The sequence below is a fragment of the Oryctolagus cuniculus genome, chromosome 7 (assembly GCF_051225735.1).
Source record: "Oryctolagus cuniculus isolate XC-2025 breed Fujian yellow rabbit chromosome 7, ASM5122573v1, whole genome shotgun sequence".
Classification (NCBI taxonomy): Eukaryota; Metazoa; Chordata; class Mammalia; order Lagomorpha; family Leporidae; genus Oryctolagus; species Oryctolagus cuniculus.
In genome coordinates, this window is record NC_142873.1 from 79182252 (window position 1) to 79200678 (window position 18427).

At 44.1% G+C, this 18427-nt stretch overlaps 1 protein-coding gene and 1 pseudogene across 4 annotated transcripts in view; both read right to left on the minus strand.

Moving 5' to 3' along the window:
- BTBD8 (BTB domain containing 8) overlaps positions 1-5154 on the minus strand; it is a 116069-nt gene extending 110915 nt beyond the window's left edge. For 3 of the 4 annotated variants that reach the window (XM_008264890.5, XM_070078046.2, XM_008264889.5), the window contains exon 1: positions 4795-5154. In XM_008264890.5, coding sequence (XP_008263112.3) covers positions 4795-4943 — 149 coding nt within the window. In that variant the 5' untranslated portion in view covers positions 4944-5154. The remainder of the gene's footprint in view (positions 1-4794) is intronic. The other variant, XM_089300354.1, reaches the window with a different exon arrangement.
- Positions 5155-16794: 11640 nt separating this feature from the next.
- LOC100342388 (lysophosphatidylcholine acyltransferase 2B-like) lies at positions 16795-18030 on the minus strand (annotated as a pseudogene).
- Between the last annotated feature and the right edge of the window lie 397 nt (positions 18031-18427).

Genomic DNA, 18427 nt, shown 5'->3' on the forward strand with positions numbered 1-18427 from the left:
ATCATCAGCAAGGGATGTATTCTCAGAGGCCTCTTGTATTGCAGGACATAACTGGTAATCACACCAGGAGGTACACCTCATGGATAAAGATATCCATTACAGTGAAAGTTTGGAAAGTTGCCAATGACACTAACACTCCCCCAACAGCAAGTTAATGGCTCTTTCCTCTAATCCCATCACACTGGGTACATTCCTCTATTACAGTGCCTGTCACTGCATCATTATTATTTCTATGTGCCTTGCTCCCTACCTGAGGATGAACTCCCCAAGGGCAAAAACTATCTTTAGTATACAGCCAAGTGTTCCACACCAGCTTGTTAATGATCCTACTATACCTACGCCAGTGTTGTGGCACAGCAGGTAAAGCTGCTGCCTGCAGTGCCACCATCCCAGATGGGCACTGCTTTGTGTCCTGGCTGCTCTACTTCTGATCTAGCTCTCTGTTATAGCCTGGGAAAGCAGTAGAAGATGGCCCAGGTCCTTGGGCCCCTGCATCTACATGGGAGACCTGGGGGAAGTTCCTAGCTCCTGGCTTCGGATTGGCACAGCTCCTGCTGTTGTGGCCATTTGGGGAATGAACCAGCGGATGGAAGACCCCCACTCCCTACCCCTGCTGCCTCTCCATAACTGTCTTTCAAATAAATAAGCAGATCTTTAAAAAAAAAATTGGCAGGAGTTGAGGCCAGTGTTGTGGCATAAAGTGTTAAGCTGCTGCCTGAGATGCTGACATCCCATATGGGCAATGGTTCAAGTTTCAGCTGCCCTACTTCCAATCCAGCTTCCTGCTGGTGCACCTGGAAGGACAGTGGATGACGGCTCAAGTGCTTGGGTCCATGCCACCAATGTGGGAGACCTGGGTGGAATTCCTGGCTCCTGGTCCACTCTTGACTGTTGCAGCCATTTGGGGGGGAACCAGTGGACAGAAGATCACTCTCTCTGTCTCTCCCTCTCTTTCTGTAGCTCTGCCTTTCAAATAAATAAAATAAATCTAAAAAAAAAAATTGGCAGGAGTTGCTGATTGGATATACAAGGTGAAAGAAAAAAACCTAGGATCTCTCTCAGATTCGGCCCAAATAATTGGGTTCTAGTGATGCCACTGCTTAATTGTTATCTGCTAGTCCAGTTTCCCTCCTCAACTCTAGACATATTTCCAATGGTCTCCCATACATAGCTTCCTGAATTCATTATACCTCTCTCTTTCAAATTTTCTAAGATTTTGGGCCATCTTCCATTCTTCTCTTTTCCTCTTATTTTACAGGTAATCAGTTACCAAGACCATCAATTGTTTCATTTCCATTGACATTATAGTCACTTGACTATTATCAAATCTCCTAGTTGATCTCCTTGCTTCCAATTTCTCTTTTCCTGAAGTTCAAGATCCAAATATGTTAATCCCCTATTTTAAAGACACCAATGGTTCTCCACTGCCTCCTGAATATATTCTAAACACCTCTCTGCAGAAAGGCCTCTGTGATCTAGTCTTAGTCTCTCCATTCTCCCTTATATGCTAACACTTTGTGTGCAATGCCACTCATAATCTTCTTCCAAATAAAGCTACTAAATACATTTATTATTGATATACAGCCCTGGTTTGTACCAATGTCCCTATACTCTAATCACATATGAATGGACAATGGATTGGACCAAGGTATCACTCTCACTTTTTTTTGGCCATTATCTTTCTTGATAGAATTTAAGCGTAAACATCAAAGCATTATCTTACTAATTTTTGATTCTTCTGGATTTAGTATAGGGCTAGGGACCACTGGCTAATGTGGTAGTTAAGCAAAAGAACTCAAATAGAGATGTTCTGTAAGAAACAGGGATCAACTGAGGACACTCTAAGAGCATTACAAGCAAATCCACAATAAAGAAAAATAGAAGGATAAGAAGATAAGCAGAAATAAACGTACAAATGGAAGATCTATTTGCATAGTTACTGCAGAGAAGGTAGAGTGCTTGGGTCATTTTCTGGTTCATATTTTGGTCATGTGACCTTGGCCAAATCACTTTGATGTCTCTGGAGGAAGATCACTATGGCTCTTATTTTGACGTCATTACTTTTTTTTTTTTTTTAAGATTTATTTTATTTATTTGAAAGACAGAGTTACAGAGAGAGGGGTCTTCCATCTGCTGATTTACTCCCCAGGTAGCTGCATGGCTGGCCGGAGCTGCGCTGATAGGAAGCCAGGAGCCAGGAGCTTCTTCCAGGTCTCCCATGTGGGTGCAGGGGCCCAACGACTTGGGCCATCTTCTGCTGCTTTCCCAGGCCATAGCAGAGAGCTGGATGGGAAGAGGAGCAGCCGGGACTAGAAGTGGCACCCATATGGGAAGCCGGTACTTCAGGCCAGGGCTTTAACCCACTGCGCCATAGCGCCGGCTCCTTCTTTATTTCTAATACTCGTCTAGTGCTTCTCTATTCTCATCTGTTAAATGGGAATGATTAAAAAAAGACTTCCCTAATAAGATTCACGAGAGAAGTAAATAAAACATTACAGAAAGCCCAGTGTCTAGCAAATAGGATGGCAACATTAGCTATTTGTTTTTTATAATTATCCTGAATAATGGTACATTTCTCAATGAGGTCTTATCATAAAATTTTCATATCTTAAGCTTCTTTCCAGCTTTATATCAGATCTGGAAAGAATTTCCTGTTTTTTCTCACTTATCCACATATCTCATCACCTCAGGTAACCTAGAGGCATCTCTACTCCTTGTTATTTGGAAGAATCTAATAAAATTTGCTTTCTCAAAATAAATCAATCTCTTTCAAATCTGTGTGTTTTCACCTTGCTTGGATGTCTCCTACTTCTCTTTCCCCAAACTTTACCCAATCAATCCTTAATCAATTCCCAAGAGCTCACTCAAATGTTACTACATAAAGGCTTCCCCAAGTCACCCCACTACCACTCTCACTTTTGTTTGGCCATTATCTTTCCTGATAGAATTTAAGTGCAAACATCAAGGCATTATCTTAATAATTTTTGATTCTTCAGGATTTAGTATAGGGATAGGTACATAGTTCATGCCAGATACTACAATAACATTTGCAGAATAAATCAATAATATGGTTGTGCTTGGAGATTAAAATAGTACCGCATTCAAGGTGGTTGAGTAAGCACATTCAGTTTTGTGGGTTTTGTTTGTTTGTTTGTTGTTTTTGTTTTAAATAACTGGGGCAGGCTCCTAGCACAGCAGGTTGAGCTGTCATCTGCAGTGGCAGCATCCCATATGGGAGCTGGTTCAAGCCCAGGCTGCTCCACTTCTCTTCCAACTCCCTGCTAATGCACCTGGGAAAGCAGCAGAAAATGGCCCAACTCCTTGGGCCCCTGCACCCACACTGGAGACCCAAAAGAAGCTCCTGGCTCCTGGGTTCGGATCAGCCCAGCTCTGGCCATTGCAGCCATTTGGGGAGTAAACCAGCAGATCAAAGATGTCTCACTCTGTCCCTTCCTCTCTTTCTGTAATTCTGCCTTCCAAACAAGTAAATCTTTTTTAAAAACCCTGTATCTATTTTTCTTTGCTTATAATAGAATTTGGGGGTTTAGCATCCTATCTTCAGTTACTACTAGGAAGAGGATAATTTTTTCATCTTGACTGCTGTGCCAAATACCCTTAACTTAGTAACACTTGAAGGCTGGCAAAATAGAATAAAGGCACTGAACAGAGGGAGAATCTCAGCCTCATAAATTCATCCTAAAAACAGAACAACTTCAGGCTTATTTTTTTTTTCATTTTATATCAGTACCCCAGTGGAGAGAAAACAACATCCTGTGTAGACAGACTCAGGGAGCAATCTTTATATTTAAATAAAATTCAGTTTGTGGCTACAGGATCTTTAAGCGTGGGTGAGTTTCTGACAGAAAGCACTCTTAAAATGTTGTATGCTACACACCTGCTATCATTGGCAATTACGTTTATGCTAGTTCAGCGATTCTCAAAGTGTGACCCTGGCTAACAGCATTCAGCATCACTTGGGACCTTGGTAGAGGTGCAAAATCTCAGGCCATCCCAGAGCAACTGAATCAACTATGGGTGGGCACCCAGGAAACCTAAGTCTTCGCAAGCTTCCTGGTCAGGGCCATGTGCACCAAAGTGCAAGAATCAAAGTTCTGTTGGAAATGAAAATTAGCTAGGTAGTGTTTCTAGGCTTCAGCTTCTTTGTAAACTAAAATGGCTTTCTCTGGATTCTGAGCAGCCTGCTACTGACATTACAAAAGTGACGCTTTAGGACAGTCTCCCATTTGAATGGATCCTCTGAGAACTAGAGCTGCTGGGAATTAGAGTGTCCTAGGTGAAAGAGAGAGTCTACTATTTAAGCATTTCTGTAAATTATTTAAAGAGAAATAAGGAAAAGGCCCTCAAAGCTTCTGTAACTTATTCTAGCGTTCTTCAGTCCAAATAAATACTGATTTTCCTATTTTTCTTAAAATTGTTGAAGCTCGTTAAAATTGTCTAAGTTTCAGGATCTAGATCCACGCTGACCTTAGCGATTTGTCGTTCAAGCCACTAAAGCCTGCCCGTGTCGTCACCGTCTTTTAGCATAAATCAGTGCTGCACACAATTAGGATCTTAACTTTTGTTTTCCTTTTGAATCCGGTACCAGTGTCTGAGCTGCTGCGGATTGGTTATTAGGGGAGAGCAAAGTTAGCCGAGAGGCTGACGAACGTCCCGCCCTGGTCTGAGGCCGAGAGAACCGGGCGGGGAGGGATGGGAGGCCGAGCCCGTGGAAGCCCCAGCGGCGGGGGCCGAAGTGGGCGCCGAGGCACTGAAGCAGTTCCCGCCTCCTCCTACCTGAGCAGATCTTGGGCGAGCTGCTCCGACACCATCGCCTTCAGCCGGCGCCTCTCACTGGGCCCCTTCCTCGGCAGCCCCTTAACGCAAACGCCAGGGGACCCCAAAGGCACCCCCGGGGCCTCACCGCCCTCCCCACACCGGGCCATGCCCCGCAGGCCGGGCACTCCGCCTCACGTGCCCCGCCTAAGAGCGAGAAGGGGGCGTTGCCGACCAAACGCTCCACTCCTACCCGAATCCGCCCCCTAAGGGAAAAGGTTGACGCCTCTCTGTTTTGTTGACGGTCCCTTAGAGAAGCCGGACACCCCGGCGCGGGAATCTCGGAAGCTCGGACGACGCGGGCACGTGACCGGGCAGGGTGTGCGCAGGCGCAGCGGCTCTGTTTTCACCCGCCGGGCCACTCCGCCCCCTCGCCGGGGAGCTCACAGTCCCGCGGGGCATGTCCAGTTGCTGGCCCCCAACACTGGCGGTCTTTTTTTTTTTTTTTTTTTGCCTTTCAGTTTTATGTTCACCAATCATTTAAATAAGCATTTTATTGACCCTCCAAGCGCGGTTTTCAAGCTGTGGCCTTCCTAGCGGGGGGAGGGGCGGGGGACTCCCCCCCCCCCCCAAATGACAGGTTCAGGAGACCGTTCCAGCGGTGAGCTACACTTCCTCACCTGTCACTCAACCTTGGGGGATAAACGCTTTAGGCAAGAGAAATTGAGGGTGAGGGGAGGTATGCGATTAACTTGTTGAATTCTGTCAGAGAACAATCCTGAGTCTCATACAAAGGTGTACTTCAATCGTCTGGAAGACCCTGTCCTCAAACGAGGAATGGTTCATTGGCCCGCCCTTGGATTTCAGAAAGGTCAGATTATATTACAGAGTTTTGTATGTAAAGCCCCAAAATTCATGACCTGGAAGAGAGAAGGAGATAAGATGGGACACAACACAGTCTTTGACTAGGCAGAGAAGTGAATGGATGAACTATAGAATTTTTATGATTTTGCCCGGAAGGCAGTAATGCTGATGTGAAAATCATTTAAAAATCTTTTTGGTACTATGTGATTACTTCCTCCAAAAGAAGGATGCTCAGAAGTTCTACTTCGTTACAAGCTCTGCACAGGTAAAGAATGATCACTGCTTGGAAACTGTATGGACTTGGTTGTGGGAGAGTACCAGAGTCCTCTATTTCTCCAAAGAATGCTCTCTATCAAATTCAGACGCCTAAATTCTGAAAAATATGATGGGATAATTCTTAATTATTCCTATGGAAAAGAGAGGGGTCAAAGATGTTATAATATATTAGGGAGAACAAACTGATCCTAAAAGCAAAAAAAATCTGGCAAAACCTTCAAGAAAAACATTTGCTGAGACCCTTCTGAGGAGTGTCACGTACACGGCTATTAATCTTGCCAACCAGGTCAATTTGACTTGGATAGTGTTCATCATAGTGTCTGTTGTCTTAGTCACCGGGAGCAACATTACTTGACCTTTTTTCTAACTATTCCTAGAAGTTTCCTTCTTAAAATTAATCAATGGCTTTCTTCTCAGTATATTGTCTCTGAATGTGCTTTATAACCAACTAGTCATGCTCTAAAATTAGTAATTTCCAATTTACAAGAAATTCACCTTCCCTGTACCTAAACCCACCTTTGTGGACCGAACTAATATGTTCTGTTGTGCCTGAGCGAGTGCTAACGGAGAAGCGCCACACAATGATAAATTTTAGAGTCCTTTATTGCCAGCAGCCAAGAGTGGCTCATGCCCCAAAGAACTCTCAACCCCGAAGCCCAAAGCAACAGGGTTTAAAAAGGCAAAAACTGCAGAACTGGGAGGGGAATACATGGTTGCTAAGATCAAGGGGGAATACATATTACTAGGGTCAAGCTGACCTAAAACCTATGCGAAACTAATATCAATTATAATCTTGACAATACCAGTTACAATCTTTTTTTAAAAAAATATTTATTTATTTATTTATTTGAGAGGTAGAGATAGAGAGAAAGGTCTTCCTTCTGTTGGTTCACTCCCCAGGTGGCCGCATCGGCCAGAGCTGTGCCGATCTGAAGCCAGGAACCAGGTGCCTCCTCGTGGTCTCCCATGCGGGTGCAGGGGCCCAAGGACTTGGGCCATCCTCTACTGCTTTCCCAGACCACAGCAGAGAGCTGGACTGGAAGAGGGGCAGCCAGCACTATAACCGGGCCCATATCGTGTGCCGGTGCCACAGGCGGAGGATTAACCTGCACCACGGAGCCAGCCCCAACTAGTTACATTCTTAACAATATCAATTATAATCTTGATGTTAATCCAAATATTGGTTTTAATCATATGTAGGACACAGACAAATTACATTTTTATCATTAACCCAGATGCAGCCTATCTACTTTCAAGCTTGAGCGATCATGCTGGGGGGTTTCTCTGCTCTGCCAAGTGTGATGTAGTGGACTGCAATTGCATGACTGTCTTAGATCATAGTTTCAGACCAGAGTCTCAGGGTGAGGGGGGTGCCTTCCCAGAATGGAGTCTCGGGTTGTGCTCCAAAATGAAGTCCCTACTGTCAGGGTGTTAGTTCGGTTCATTGTGTGATGATTAAAAAAAAAATTTACTGTTGTAGAATATTTAAATTCTGGCTACAATCTGACCACTTCGAAATACTTCTCAAGACTCTGTAAGTCATCAAGCATGTGTCTCACAGACCTAAATCACTCATATTCTGCCCCTCATAAACGTTACATTAACCCTATTTTAAAGATTTATTGACTTTTACTTATTTGAAAGGCAAAGCATGGCTGGCACCACGGCTCACTAGGCTAATCCTCTGCCTGCGGCGCCAGCACACTGGGTTCTAGTCCCGGTTGGGGCGCCGGATTCTGTCCCGGTTGTCCCTCTTCCAGGCCAGCTCTCTGCTGTGGCCCGGGAGTGCAGTGGAGGATGGCCCAAGTGCTTGGGCCCTGCACCCGCTTGGGAGACCAGGAGAAGCACCTGGCTCCTGGCTTCGGATCAGCGCGGTGTGCCGGCCGCAGCGGCCATTGGAGGGTGAACCAACGGTAAAGGAAGACCTTTCTCTCTGTCTCTCTCTCTCTCTCACTGTCTAACTCTGCCTGTCAAAAAAAAAAAAAAAAAAAAAAAAAAAAAAAAAGGCAAAGCAAAGACATTGGGAGGGAGAGATCTTCTACACGCTGATTCACTCCCCAAATGCCCACACTGCAGGTGGTGGCTTTATGCGCTACACCACAACACAGGCCCCACCATCTAGTTTTAAAATGGAGGCAAGCTACACCTTTTTGGGTGAATTTAGCCAGCTTATCCATGAGCATAGTTTAGAAGATTTGTGGAAATACATATGATTCTGTGATTCCTCTTCTGGGTATGTACACCCAAAGCAAATAAAAGCGGCACCTTACAGAGTTACTACCCCTGCCGTCTCCATCACCGCATTGTCACAATAGCCAAGATTTGATAACAAACCTAGTTATCCCTGGACAGCTGAATGAGTATTATTCAGCTGTAAAAAAAAAAAAAAAACCTGCCATTTGTGACAACATGGATACATCCAGAGGACATTATGTTAAGTGACATAAACCAGGCACAGAAAAACAAATACTGAGGCTGGTGTTGTGCCTGGAACACAGGCTCCCACATGAGCACTGGTTTGAGTCCCAGCTGCTCTGCTTCTGATTCAGCTCCCTGCTAATGTGCCTGGAAAAGCAACAGAAGGTGGCTCAAGTGCCTGGGCCCCTGCCACCCATGCGGGATGGTGTGGCCCAGTCCTGGCTGTTGTGACCATTTGGGGAGTGAAGAGTGAACTAGCAGATGGAAGATCTCTCTTTATATATAACTGCCTTTCAAATAAATAATCTTTTTTTAAAAAGCCTTTTTAAAAAGACAAATATTGCATACTGCAATTTATATGTAGAATCATTTTTTTTAAGACTTATTTACTTTATTTGAAAGGTAGAGTTACAGAGAGAGAGAGATCTTCCATCCACTGGTTCACTCCTCAGATGGCCACAGTACCCGGGGCTGGGCCAGACTGAAGCTGTTAGGTAGGAAGTCAGATATGAGCTTATGTGTGTATGACAGGCCTAAAGAGAAGACATCTATATCCAGCATATGCATCTACATCTCAAATAATCGATAATGTTTCATGGGCAGCCTGGCATTCACATCCTGCCCTGCCCCCTTCTACCTGATAACCTGCCAGGTGGAGGTCCCCGCCCCTTCTGCCTGACAAATCTTCCACAATCTCCCAGATGCAGCCCAGTATCTGCATTTCAAACACTCTGCTCCGGATCCCCATTCTCTAGGGGGTCCTGCTCACCCTTCCTCTGAACCCAGGATGGCACCAGCTAGGCTTCCTCCTCTCTGATACTTTCAAGGGAAAACTCAGATAGGAGCTTCTTAATATTTACAGCCATAAAATCCTTTGTTTCAGGAGGAAATGTGTGAAGACAGAGACCCATCTCCTTAAAAACCCCCAGCCTCAACCGGACTGCGCACTCAGCCCTCTGCCTCTCTGCTGAGCTGCCTGCCTGGTCTGGCCAGGTGTAATCTTTCTACTCAACCATGTAACCTCAATCCTTCCCCACCCCCAAGTCGGAACGACTGGGCACTCTCTCCCAGGTCCTGTCTGGAGAGGTGCCCATCCATTCTTATGGATGTCCCTTCCCTAATAAACTTTGTTACTTTACTTTCCACTACTCTGTCTCACGCCTGAATTCTTTCTTGCACGAAGACAAGAACCCTGCATTTTCTCCGGTAACAAAGCCAAGAGCCAAGAGCTGCTTCTAGGTCTCCCACGTGGGTGCAGGGGTCCACTTGTGCCATCCTCCACTGTTTTCCTAGGTGCATTACCAGGGAGCTGGATTGGAAGCTGGAGTGGAACAGTTGGGACTCAAACCGGCATCCATATGGGATGCCAGCATTGCAGGCATCGTCTTAACCTGCTATGCCACAGGGCTGGCCATCTAAATGTAGAATATTTTTTTAAAAAAGATAAGATTGGTAGAGAGGATGGTACTGTGGTGCAATGGGTTAAAGCCCTTGTCTGCAGCACCAGGACCCCATATAAGGGCCGGTTCAAGTTCTGGCTACTCCACATCTAATGCAGCTCCCTGCTATTGTACCTGGGAAGCAGTAGAAGATGGCCCAAGTTCTTGGGCCCCTGCACCCACGTGAGAGACCCGGAAGAAGCTCCTGGCTCTTGGCTTCAGATCTGCCTAACTCTGGCCTTAACAGCCATTTGGGGAGTGAACCAATGGATGGTCGACCTCTGTATCTACCTCTCTCTGTAACTCTTTCAAATATAAATAAAATAAACACCTAAAAAAATAGGTAGAGTAGAATGGTGGGGGTGGAATGGGGAGTTGTAAGCCAAAGGGCACAACTTGCAATCATGTAGGATGAATAAGTCTAGAGATCTGATGCACAGAATGGGGACCATAAATATTTCACTATATATGTCAAAACATCATGTACACCTTAAATATCCTTAGTTTAAAAAAAAAACAGGCAATCTAGCACCAGACTCTTTCTCTTCAAAATCTTGCCAGATTTCTACCCATGACTCTTTATTAGCTGTAAAGGTTGAGGACAGGTGACAGAATGATTTCTTGTCCATGTAATTTAATTCTTTAAAACTATCAGACTCAGCTCATAGGTGGCTGATAATATGATGTGGTTAAAGAATACCCTCTTGGGACCAATGCTGTGGTGCAGTGGGTTAAAGCCCTGGCCTGAAGCACTGGCATCCCATATGGGCACCAGTTCTAGTCCTGGCTGCTCTTTTTCTGATCCAGCTCTCTGCTATGGCCTGGGAAAGCAGTGAAAGATGGCCCAAGTCCTTGGGTCCCTGTACCCATGTGGGAAACCCAGAGGAAGCTCCTGACTCCTGGCTTCGGATTGACAGGGCTGGGGAGTGAACCAGGGGATAGAAGTCCTCTCTCTCTGTCTCTACCTCTCTCTGTCTTTCAAATAAATAAAATAAATCTTAAAAAAAAAAAAAAAGAATGACTATCCTCTGAACAAGCAAAATCTCCCAAATCTTGTCATTGATGCTTCACATTCCACTAGCAGAGATTAACTTAAAGCATTATTTCTATTTCAATTAATTCAGCTCTAGAGTTATTTGTCCCTTAATGTAACTGAAATCATTAGATTTTTTTTTCTGAATGAAAGCTCAGAAGGTAAGCAAGGCTAAACCCATAACTTTAAAAAAAGAGATTTATTTATTTTATTTGAAATGCAGAGTTACAGAGAGGCAGAGAGAGAGAGGTCTTTCATCCACTGATTCACTGGGTCTCTCATGCAGGTGCAGGGACCCAAACACTTGGCCATCTTCTACTGCTTTCCCAGGTCATAGCAGAGAGCAGTATTGGAAGTGGAGCAGACAGGACTAGAACCCGCGCTCATATGGGATGCCAGCACTGCAGATGGCAGCTTTACCTGCTGCGCCACAGTACCAGCCCCAAAATCCATAACTTTTTAAGAGTTATTCTTACCCTTGATTCTCATGCAAATAAGAAAGAAATTTAGGTAAAATTGCCCTGGAGGCAAAATCTTCTAAATGTGTCAATTTCATTAAAATTAAGTCATTTTTGATGCATTAATTCTTTCTATAAAAGGTTTTAATATGAAAAATTTCAGATATACGAAGGAGTAAAATGGTATGATGAATGAATGCTTTCTTCAGCTGATGATATGAAAAAGACTACACTGATATGCTTAAACTCCTAGGACTCTCAATTTGCGAGGGTTGGACAAAATGGCTAATATCATCACTTACAAGGAAAAGGAAAAGGGATGCTTTTAAGGTTTTTTTTTTTTTTTTTTTTTTTAGATTAGGAAATAGAAAGAAGACAGAAGGAGCCAAATCAATGGTTTAAGGAGTATGCCTAATGATTTCCCATGGAAACATTTGCAAAATTGCCTTTGAGGAGAGTAAGGAGCAGGAGCATTGACAGGGTAGAGAAGGTAACTCTGGTGATGATTTCCTAGGCATTTTTCTGCTGACTTTTCTGCTGACTGGTTTTAGGCTGACTTTTCCAAAACATTTTCACAACAAGCATGTGTTACTGTTCTTTGGCCCTCCAGGAAGTCATCGAGCAAAATGCCGTGAACATCCCTATAACTGGTGCCATAGCCATTGCTCTGGACTGGTCTGCTTTCACTTTGACTGGACCACTCTGTCTCTGGGTAGCCATTGCTTTGACTGTGCTTTGTCTTCAGAACCATATTGGCAAAGCCAAGTTTCATCTCCTGTTACAATTCTTCGAGGAACTGCATTGGAATCTTGATCCTACTTGCTTAAAATTTCCATTAGTGAAAGCTCTGCTCTTGCCTGCAGGAGATTCTGAGCACAACAGTTTTGGTACCCATCCAGCAGAATGTTTGTTCTACTTTTTAAAAGAGATTTTATGTTTTTCTTTGAGAAGCAGAGCAACAGAAAGGGAGAATGAGACAGAGAGAGAGAGAGAGAGAGAGAGTGAGCGAGCGAGCACGAGCGCTTCCATCGACTGGTTCACTTTCCAAATGTCTGCAATAGCTAGATTGGGCAACGCTGAAGCCAGGAGTCAGAACTCCATTCTGGTTTCCAGTATTGATGGTGAGAACCCAAGTACTTGAGCCATTATCCACTGCTTTCTAGGCACAGTTAGCAGTCGGAAGTGGAATAGCTGAGACTTGAACTAGCACTCCTGTATGGAGTGCTGGAATAGCAAGTAGACGCTTAACCCACTGTGCCACAATGCTGGTCCTGTTTGTTCCATTTTTAAGTTTCTAGTTAGAATTGTATAAGCTGGGCCGGCGCCGTGGCTCACTTGGCTAATCCGGGTGAACCAACGGAAGGAAGACCTTTCTCTCTCTCTCTCTCTCTCTTACTGTCTAACACTGCCTGTCAAAAAAAAAAAAAATTGTATAAGGTGAATCAATGGAAATGTCTATGATATTGGCTATTATTTCTGCTGTTAATCCTCAATTCTCTTCACTGAGGGCACACACAAGATTTTTTTCCTTGTTAATTGATGTGAATAGACTGTTGTTCTGGGCTTCAGTGTCAACATTATCTTGTTTCCCTTACATGAGTTATCCATTTTTAAAATGCTAATTGGGGAGAGGGTATTGTCTCCATGAGCTTTTTATAAAGCATTAGTGATTTCACCATTCTTCTGCTCAGGTTTCACCATCAATTTGACATTTGTTCCTGCTTCAGTTTTAGCAGAATTCATGCTGCTCTGATAGGGACTGTTTCAAACTGATATCTTATCCTTCTTAGTGTCTCAAATTAGATCCTTTTCAGATATAGCATAGCGTTAGGATGAGTTTATTTTTTTTGAAATCTATGCATAGTTTTCTTCATAATATGTATTTTCCATGAACATACATGCACACACAAATATTCATATTTCTATGAATATGTTCATGTCTCCCTTCTTAAGATAACGTGTATTATTTGTACTATTTGCAGCTTACTTTTCTTATGTAACAGTATATCCAAGAGATACCCCACATCAATGGAGAAGTCCATGTCATTTATTTTAATGGCTACAATTCTACTTCATTTCATTCAACTGACACTTTAATTTCTTCCATGACATATCTGTTTGCATCTTTTGTCCATTTTTCTTTTGATCTTTTCTCCATTATTTTTAGATGTTTGAGATACTTGGCTCTTTGTGAAAAAGCCTTTTTTCATTTATAATTTTTCTTCTGACTTGCCTTTTGTAGGTTTTTTTTGGGGGGGGGGAGGTGGAGTTTACCTTTTGCTTTGCTTTGCTTGATTATAATATGGTAAAACTTATTTATTCTTTTTCTTCATTGCTTCTAGGTTTTGAGTGATCATTAGGAAGGGTTATTTTTTTCCTTCTCTCTCAAAGGGCCGAGAAGCTAAGCAAGTTTAAGCTTTAGGGACCTCAGTTTCACAAGCCTCTTCCAAGGCTCTAAAGTTCTAGTAGAATAACTAGAAATTTATTTTCTTGGATGTTTTTGTAAATTACAAAAGTAAGAGACTTTGGGGACCGGCGCTGTGGCATAGTGGGTAAAGCTGCCGCCTGCAGTGCCAGTATCCTGTATCAGCGCTGGTTCAAGAACTGGCTGCTCCACTTCCAATCCAGCTGTCTGCTATGACCTGGGAAAGCAGTGGAAAATGGCACAAGTGTTTGGGCCCCTGCACCTGCATGGGAGACCCAGAAGAAGCTCCTGGCTCCTGACTTCGGATCCGCCCAGTTCCAGCCATTGCAACCATTTGGAGAGTGAACCGGAAGATAGAAGACTTTTCTCTTTCAGCCTCCACCTTTGCCTCTGCCTCTCTGTAAATCTACCTTACAAATAAATAAATAAATCTTAAAAAAAGAAGTGAGAGATTTGACATAGATTGGTCAAGATTCTGTGTCCTTCCTCTTGGTCAAATATAGCTTCATATCTGGTCATTTCAGGCATTTTGGGAATTCATCCACAAGGAAACTAAGTAAGGGGATATAGTAATTTGGGTTAGTGAGCTATGTGTATTGGTTCACACTCACTTCTACGTCCATGTAAGTTGTTGCGTCCTGTCCTGATGTAGGAATGCTTCCCACGAATACTTTGCTGATTCATCCTACATGGTGGCAAGGAGGCAGGATAGAAAAAGGACACACAGGGGCCAGGGTCCTGGCAGAGTGGATTAAGCTGCTGCTTGTAATGTCCAGCATCCCGTATCAGAGTGCTACGTGGAGTCCCCTAGTTATTCCACTTCTGATCCAACTCCCTGCTAATGCTCCTGAGAAGACAATGAAAGATGACTCCTGCCAACCATGTGGGAGTTCCAGATGGAGTTCAGGACTCCTGGCTTTGGTCTAGACCAGCCTCTGCCAATGAGGGGTAAACCAGCAGATGAAAGACCTCTCTCTCTGTGTCACTTAATCTTTCAAATAAATAAATTAATTAATTAATTTAAAAAAGGAAATAGTACTCACAAATTATATCCCCTTCCTCCCAACATGTGTCTATCCCCTGATCTATATATATCCATTTCCAGTTCCAAGCAATCAGGAGCAAGGAGCATCTATACTAAGGGCAAAAGACTCCCTATGGCCTGTTGGGAATGCTCCAACCCCCACCTGCATGCATGCCTAAAATACGCTAATGTGACCCGTATATAACCGCCCTGGTCAAGGGTAGTGACACAGTCTGCCAGTTTGAGTGTGTTGTGTACAAAAGGAACTGTGCCTGTGCAGAGCATCAAGCCAGGGGCAAACCAAGTGCTGTGTGTCTTAGGGGATGAGCCAGAACTCCCAGCTGGGTGCAGATCAAAGTGCCACATGTGGTAGGGAACTGTCCTCCTCCCCACCCAATAAAAAACCCTCCCCAGCTCCCCTTCTTCTGCCAGTTAGTGGAAACTGTTCCCAACATACTATCTCCCTTGTGTTTGAGCATAGGCCCCCAAAATTCTTGTCTGGGTTGCACAGTGGCCTCTTGTCAATTTCTGCTTGTGAGGGAGCCAAAAAACCTGGAGTCAGTCATAACATGGGGGGGGGGGGCCCAAAGTGTCATCACTATAGGAGATGTTTTATAACAAGTGCTACTGGAAGTATGTGAGCAAGTAGAGGCTTCAGTTCTTATTGGTATCTGCTCAAAAATGAAAGGAATATTCTCAGTAATGAAGACTATGCAATGATAAACATATTTTTGTGTGTTTCAATGAAAATTATGCAAAATAAATGTGTCAGAGTCTTTGTTAATAGTCTGTTTATAGTATTAGTCAACTTCCCAGAAATTGTGATGATATGCTGTTTTCTTATTCTAAATAACTACTTTAATACTTAAAAAGAGGAGGGGGCAATCATACCACATATTACTGTTTCATTGTGTTGCCAATACAGCATTTTACTGGGACATTTTTATTTTTTTATTGTAGCACAGTGGGCTAAGCCACCATCTGCCATTCTGGCATCCTATATGGGTGTTGGTTTGAGCCCTGGCTGCTCCACTTCCAATCCAGCTCCTTACTAATGCACCTGGGAAAGCAGCAGAAGATGGCCCAAGTGCTTGGGACCCTGCAACCATGTGGGAGAGCTGAAAAAAGCTCTTGGCTCCTGGCTTCAGCCTGGCACACCCCTGGACACTGTGGCCATTTGGGGAGTGAATCAGCAGATGGAAGATCTCGTTCTCCCTCTCTGTGTCTCCTCTCTTTTCCTAACTCTTTCAAATAAATTTTAAAAAAATAAATCTTTAAAAAATAGAAAATTTAGGCTAGTTTGTGAAGGAATAAAAAGGCATTTACCTATTAGATTCTATTTTGGAGAAAATGCAAATGGTAATTTAATGAATTTTTTTACTTCAATGGAACTTTTTTTTTTTAATTTTTATTATTATTTATTTGAGAGTTAGAGTTACAGACAGAGAGAGGTAGAGACAGAGAGAGGTTTTCTATACTCTGGTTCACTCCCCAAATGGCCGCAATGGCCAGAGCTAGGCCGATCCGAAGTCAGGAGTCAGGAGTTTCTTCTGGGTATCCCACATGGCTGCAGGGGCCCAAGGACTTGGGCCATCTTCTACTGCTTTTCCCAGGCCATTGCAGAGAGCTGGATCAGAAGTGAAGCAGCCAAGACCAGAACTGGCATCGACATGGGATGCTGGAGCCACAGGCGGAGGATTAACCTACTGGGCCACAGTGCTGGCCCCCTTTCAATGGAAAAAGTGCAAAAGTGAAGGAAACGTAATAGGCCATAATGTTTCTCTGGCCTTACTTTAGCACTAAACAAAATAAAGAATTCGTGATGAAAGAATAAGATTTATGATTAGATCATTTATTCCATATTTAGGACATAGTGATAGAAACATTATCTTAGGAAGAAAAATAAGTACCAGAATATCCATTCAGCATATTCTTCAAGGATATTTAAAATATAATTAAGTGTTCATGCCACTGATAGTAAAAGCTATTTTTCCCTCAAAGAATAATTTTTATTCCCTAATAGTTCCTAACTAGAAGGTACTTTCACTGTTTTCAAGGCTGACTTGAACATTGGAGTACAGTGGCTAAAACTGTACTGCTTGTGGTAATGAATATATAGAGGATGCCTAGAGGTCTAGGTATGAATTAAATAACTTGGAGCAGGCTGGATGCTTCAGGGAGAATTTCCTAAACCTCTTGAATGAAACGTGTGAATTCCATCCAGCTCTTTCCTGAAAGAGTCTGCAAATGGCAAGACCTGGCACTCCAAAAACTGCCTGCAGAAGAGCGGGGAATTGCTGTTCCGTTATGAAACCACCTTCCCCAAGATGACAAAGTTTAAATGACATTCGCAGTATCTTTTTGTGCTGGCAGGATTGCATAGGACAGTCGGAGTCATCACATACCCTCTGAAGTCTATGCAGCCATTGTTATTCCTGCCAAAAAGGGCAAAAAGGTGTTGTAAGGGCTCTGAAACAGGGAGTTTTAAATAATCTGCAAATTTTCAATTCCCAGCTTCCCTCTTTTTGAGGCAACTGCAGTTGTGGCATATTCATCCCAATGCTGATGAACATCATCCCAATTTGATTTCAATTTCTGGCTAAATCGGGGAAATTCTATAGATAGCTGAAAGTTACGGGCAGCAACCAGTCTGCAGTCTTCCTAAGTGTGTTCCGTCACAGGTAGCCCCAGAGCGCTTGCCATGGTAATGCACTGTGCTGGCAAAAAGAAGGGGGTTGTCTTTTCTTCCTTCATTTGGGATATAAACAGGCATACACACAACTTGCACCCTGGTGAAGGGTTGACTCAGTCATCATACAGGCTTGGAAGCCCGTAAACCCCTGCCAAGTCCAGGTCACTGGGTCTACTGTGCGGCCACGTGGGCTGCACAGGAACGCCGGGACAGGAGGCCCAAAGTTTAGGAGTGACCAGACGGGAGAGATTGGTGCACACTCCTTCCGGGAAAACCGGGATCTGTGGCCACTTCCAGTGAGAGATCCTGTGCTTCGGGATTTCATTCCGGGTGTTCTTAACAGGGACAGGAGTTTACCATTTCCCAGTCAGTGGGATCTCGGCATTTTGTCTGGTGGAGAGTACCGAGGATAATCTCACCACCTCAGGGGTGGGTGCTTCAAAGAAAACGGGAAGCAGTGCTCTCGGGTAGATGGGAGTCTCTCTCTCTCTCTCTGTATTTCTAATAATTAATTCATTAATAAAGAAACAGGATTCACAAATCACAACTACACACACACACACACACACACACCCCGCCTCCCACTCACCCTCTTCCCTTTCATCTTCACAAACCCAGAGAAGAACATTGCCTGCAACAAGAATTTGAGGACTGGCTTCCTCGGCTTTCTCCTCCAGCTCCTGGATGGCTCGGCGGGGTGAGTGGGATGGCCAGTGGTGGAAAGCCCAGCCACGGGCCAGAGGGAGATGAGGAAGAAGGTGACATACAACATCCGCCTGGCACCAGCACGACCCCCAGGAGGACGATGCAGGCCCAGTGCCACGCACTGATGTGCATCTACTGCATGAAGGGGTGCAGGCCTCTGGGGACTGCTCAGCTCCTGGGCCACCCAGGACTCCCACAGCTCAGTCACCATGAAGCCAGCTTGTCTGTAGATTCAGGATGTGGACAGCCTGCAAGGGGGTGGGGGTGGCCCTCCCCACCCATGTGTACCCCTTATCCCATCCCTTCAAGTGCTCTTTCTA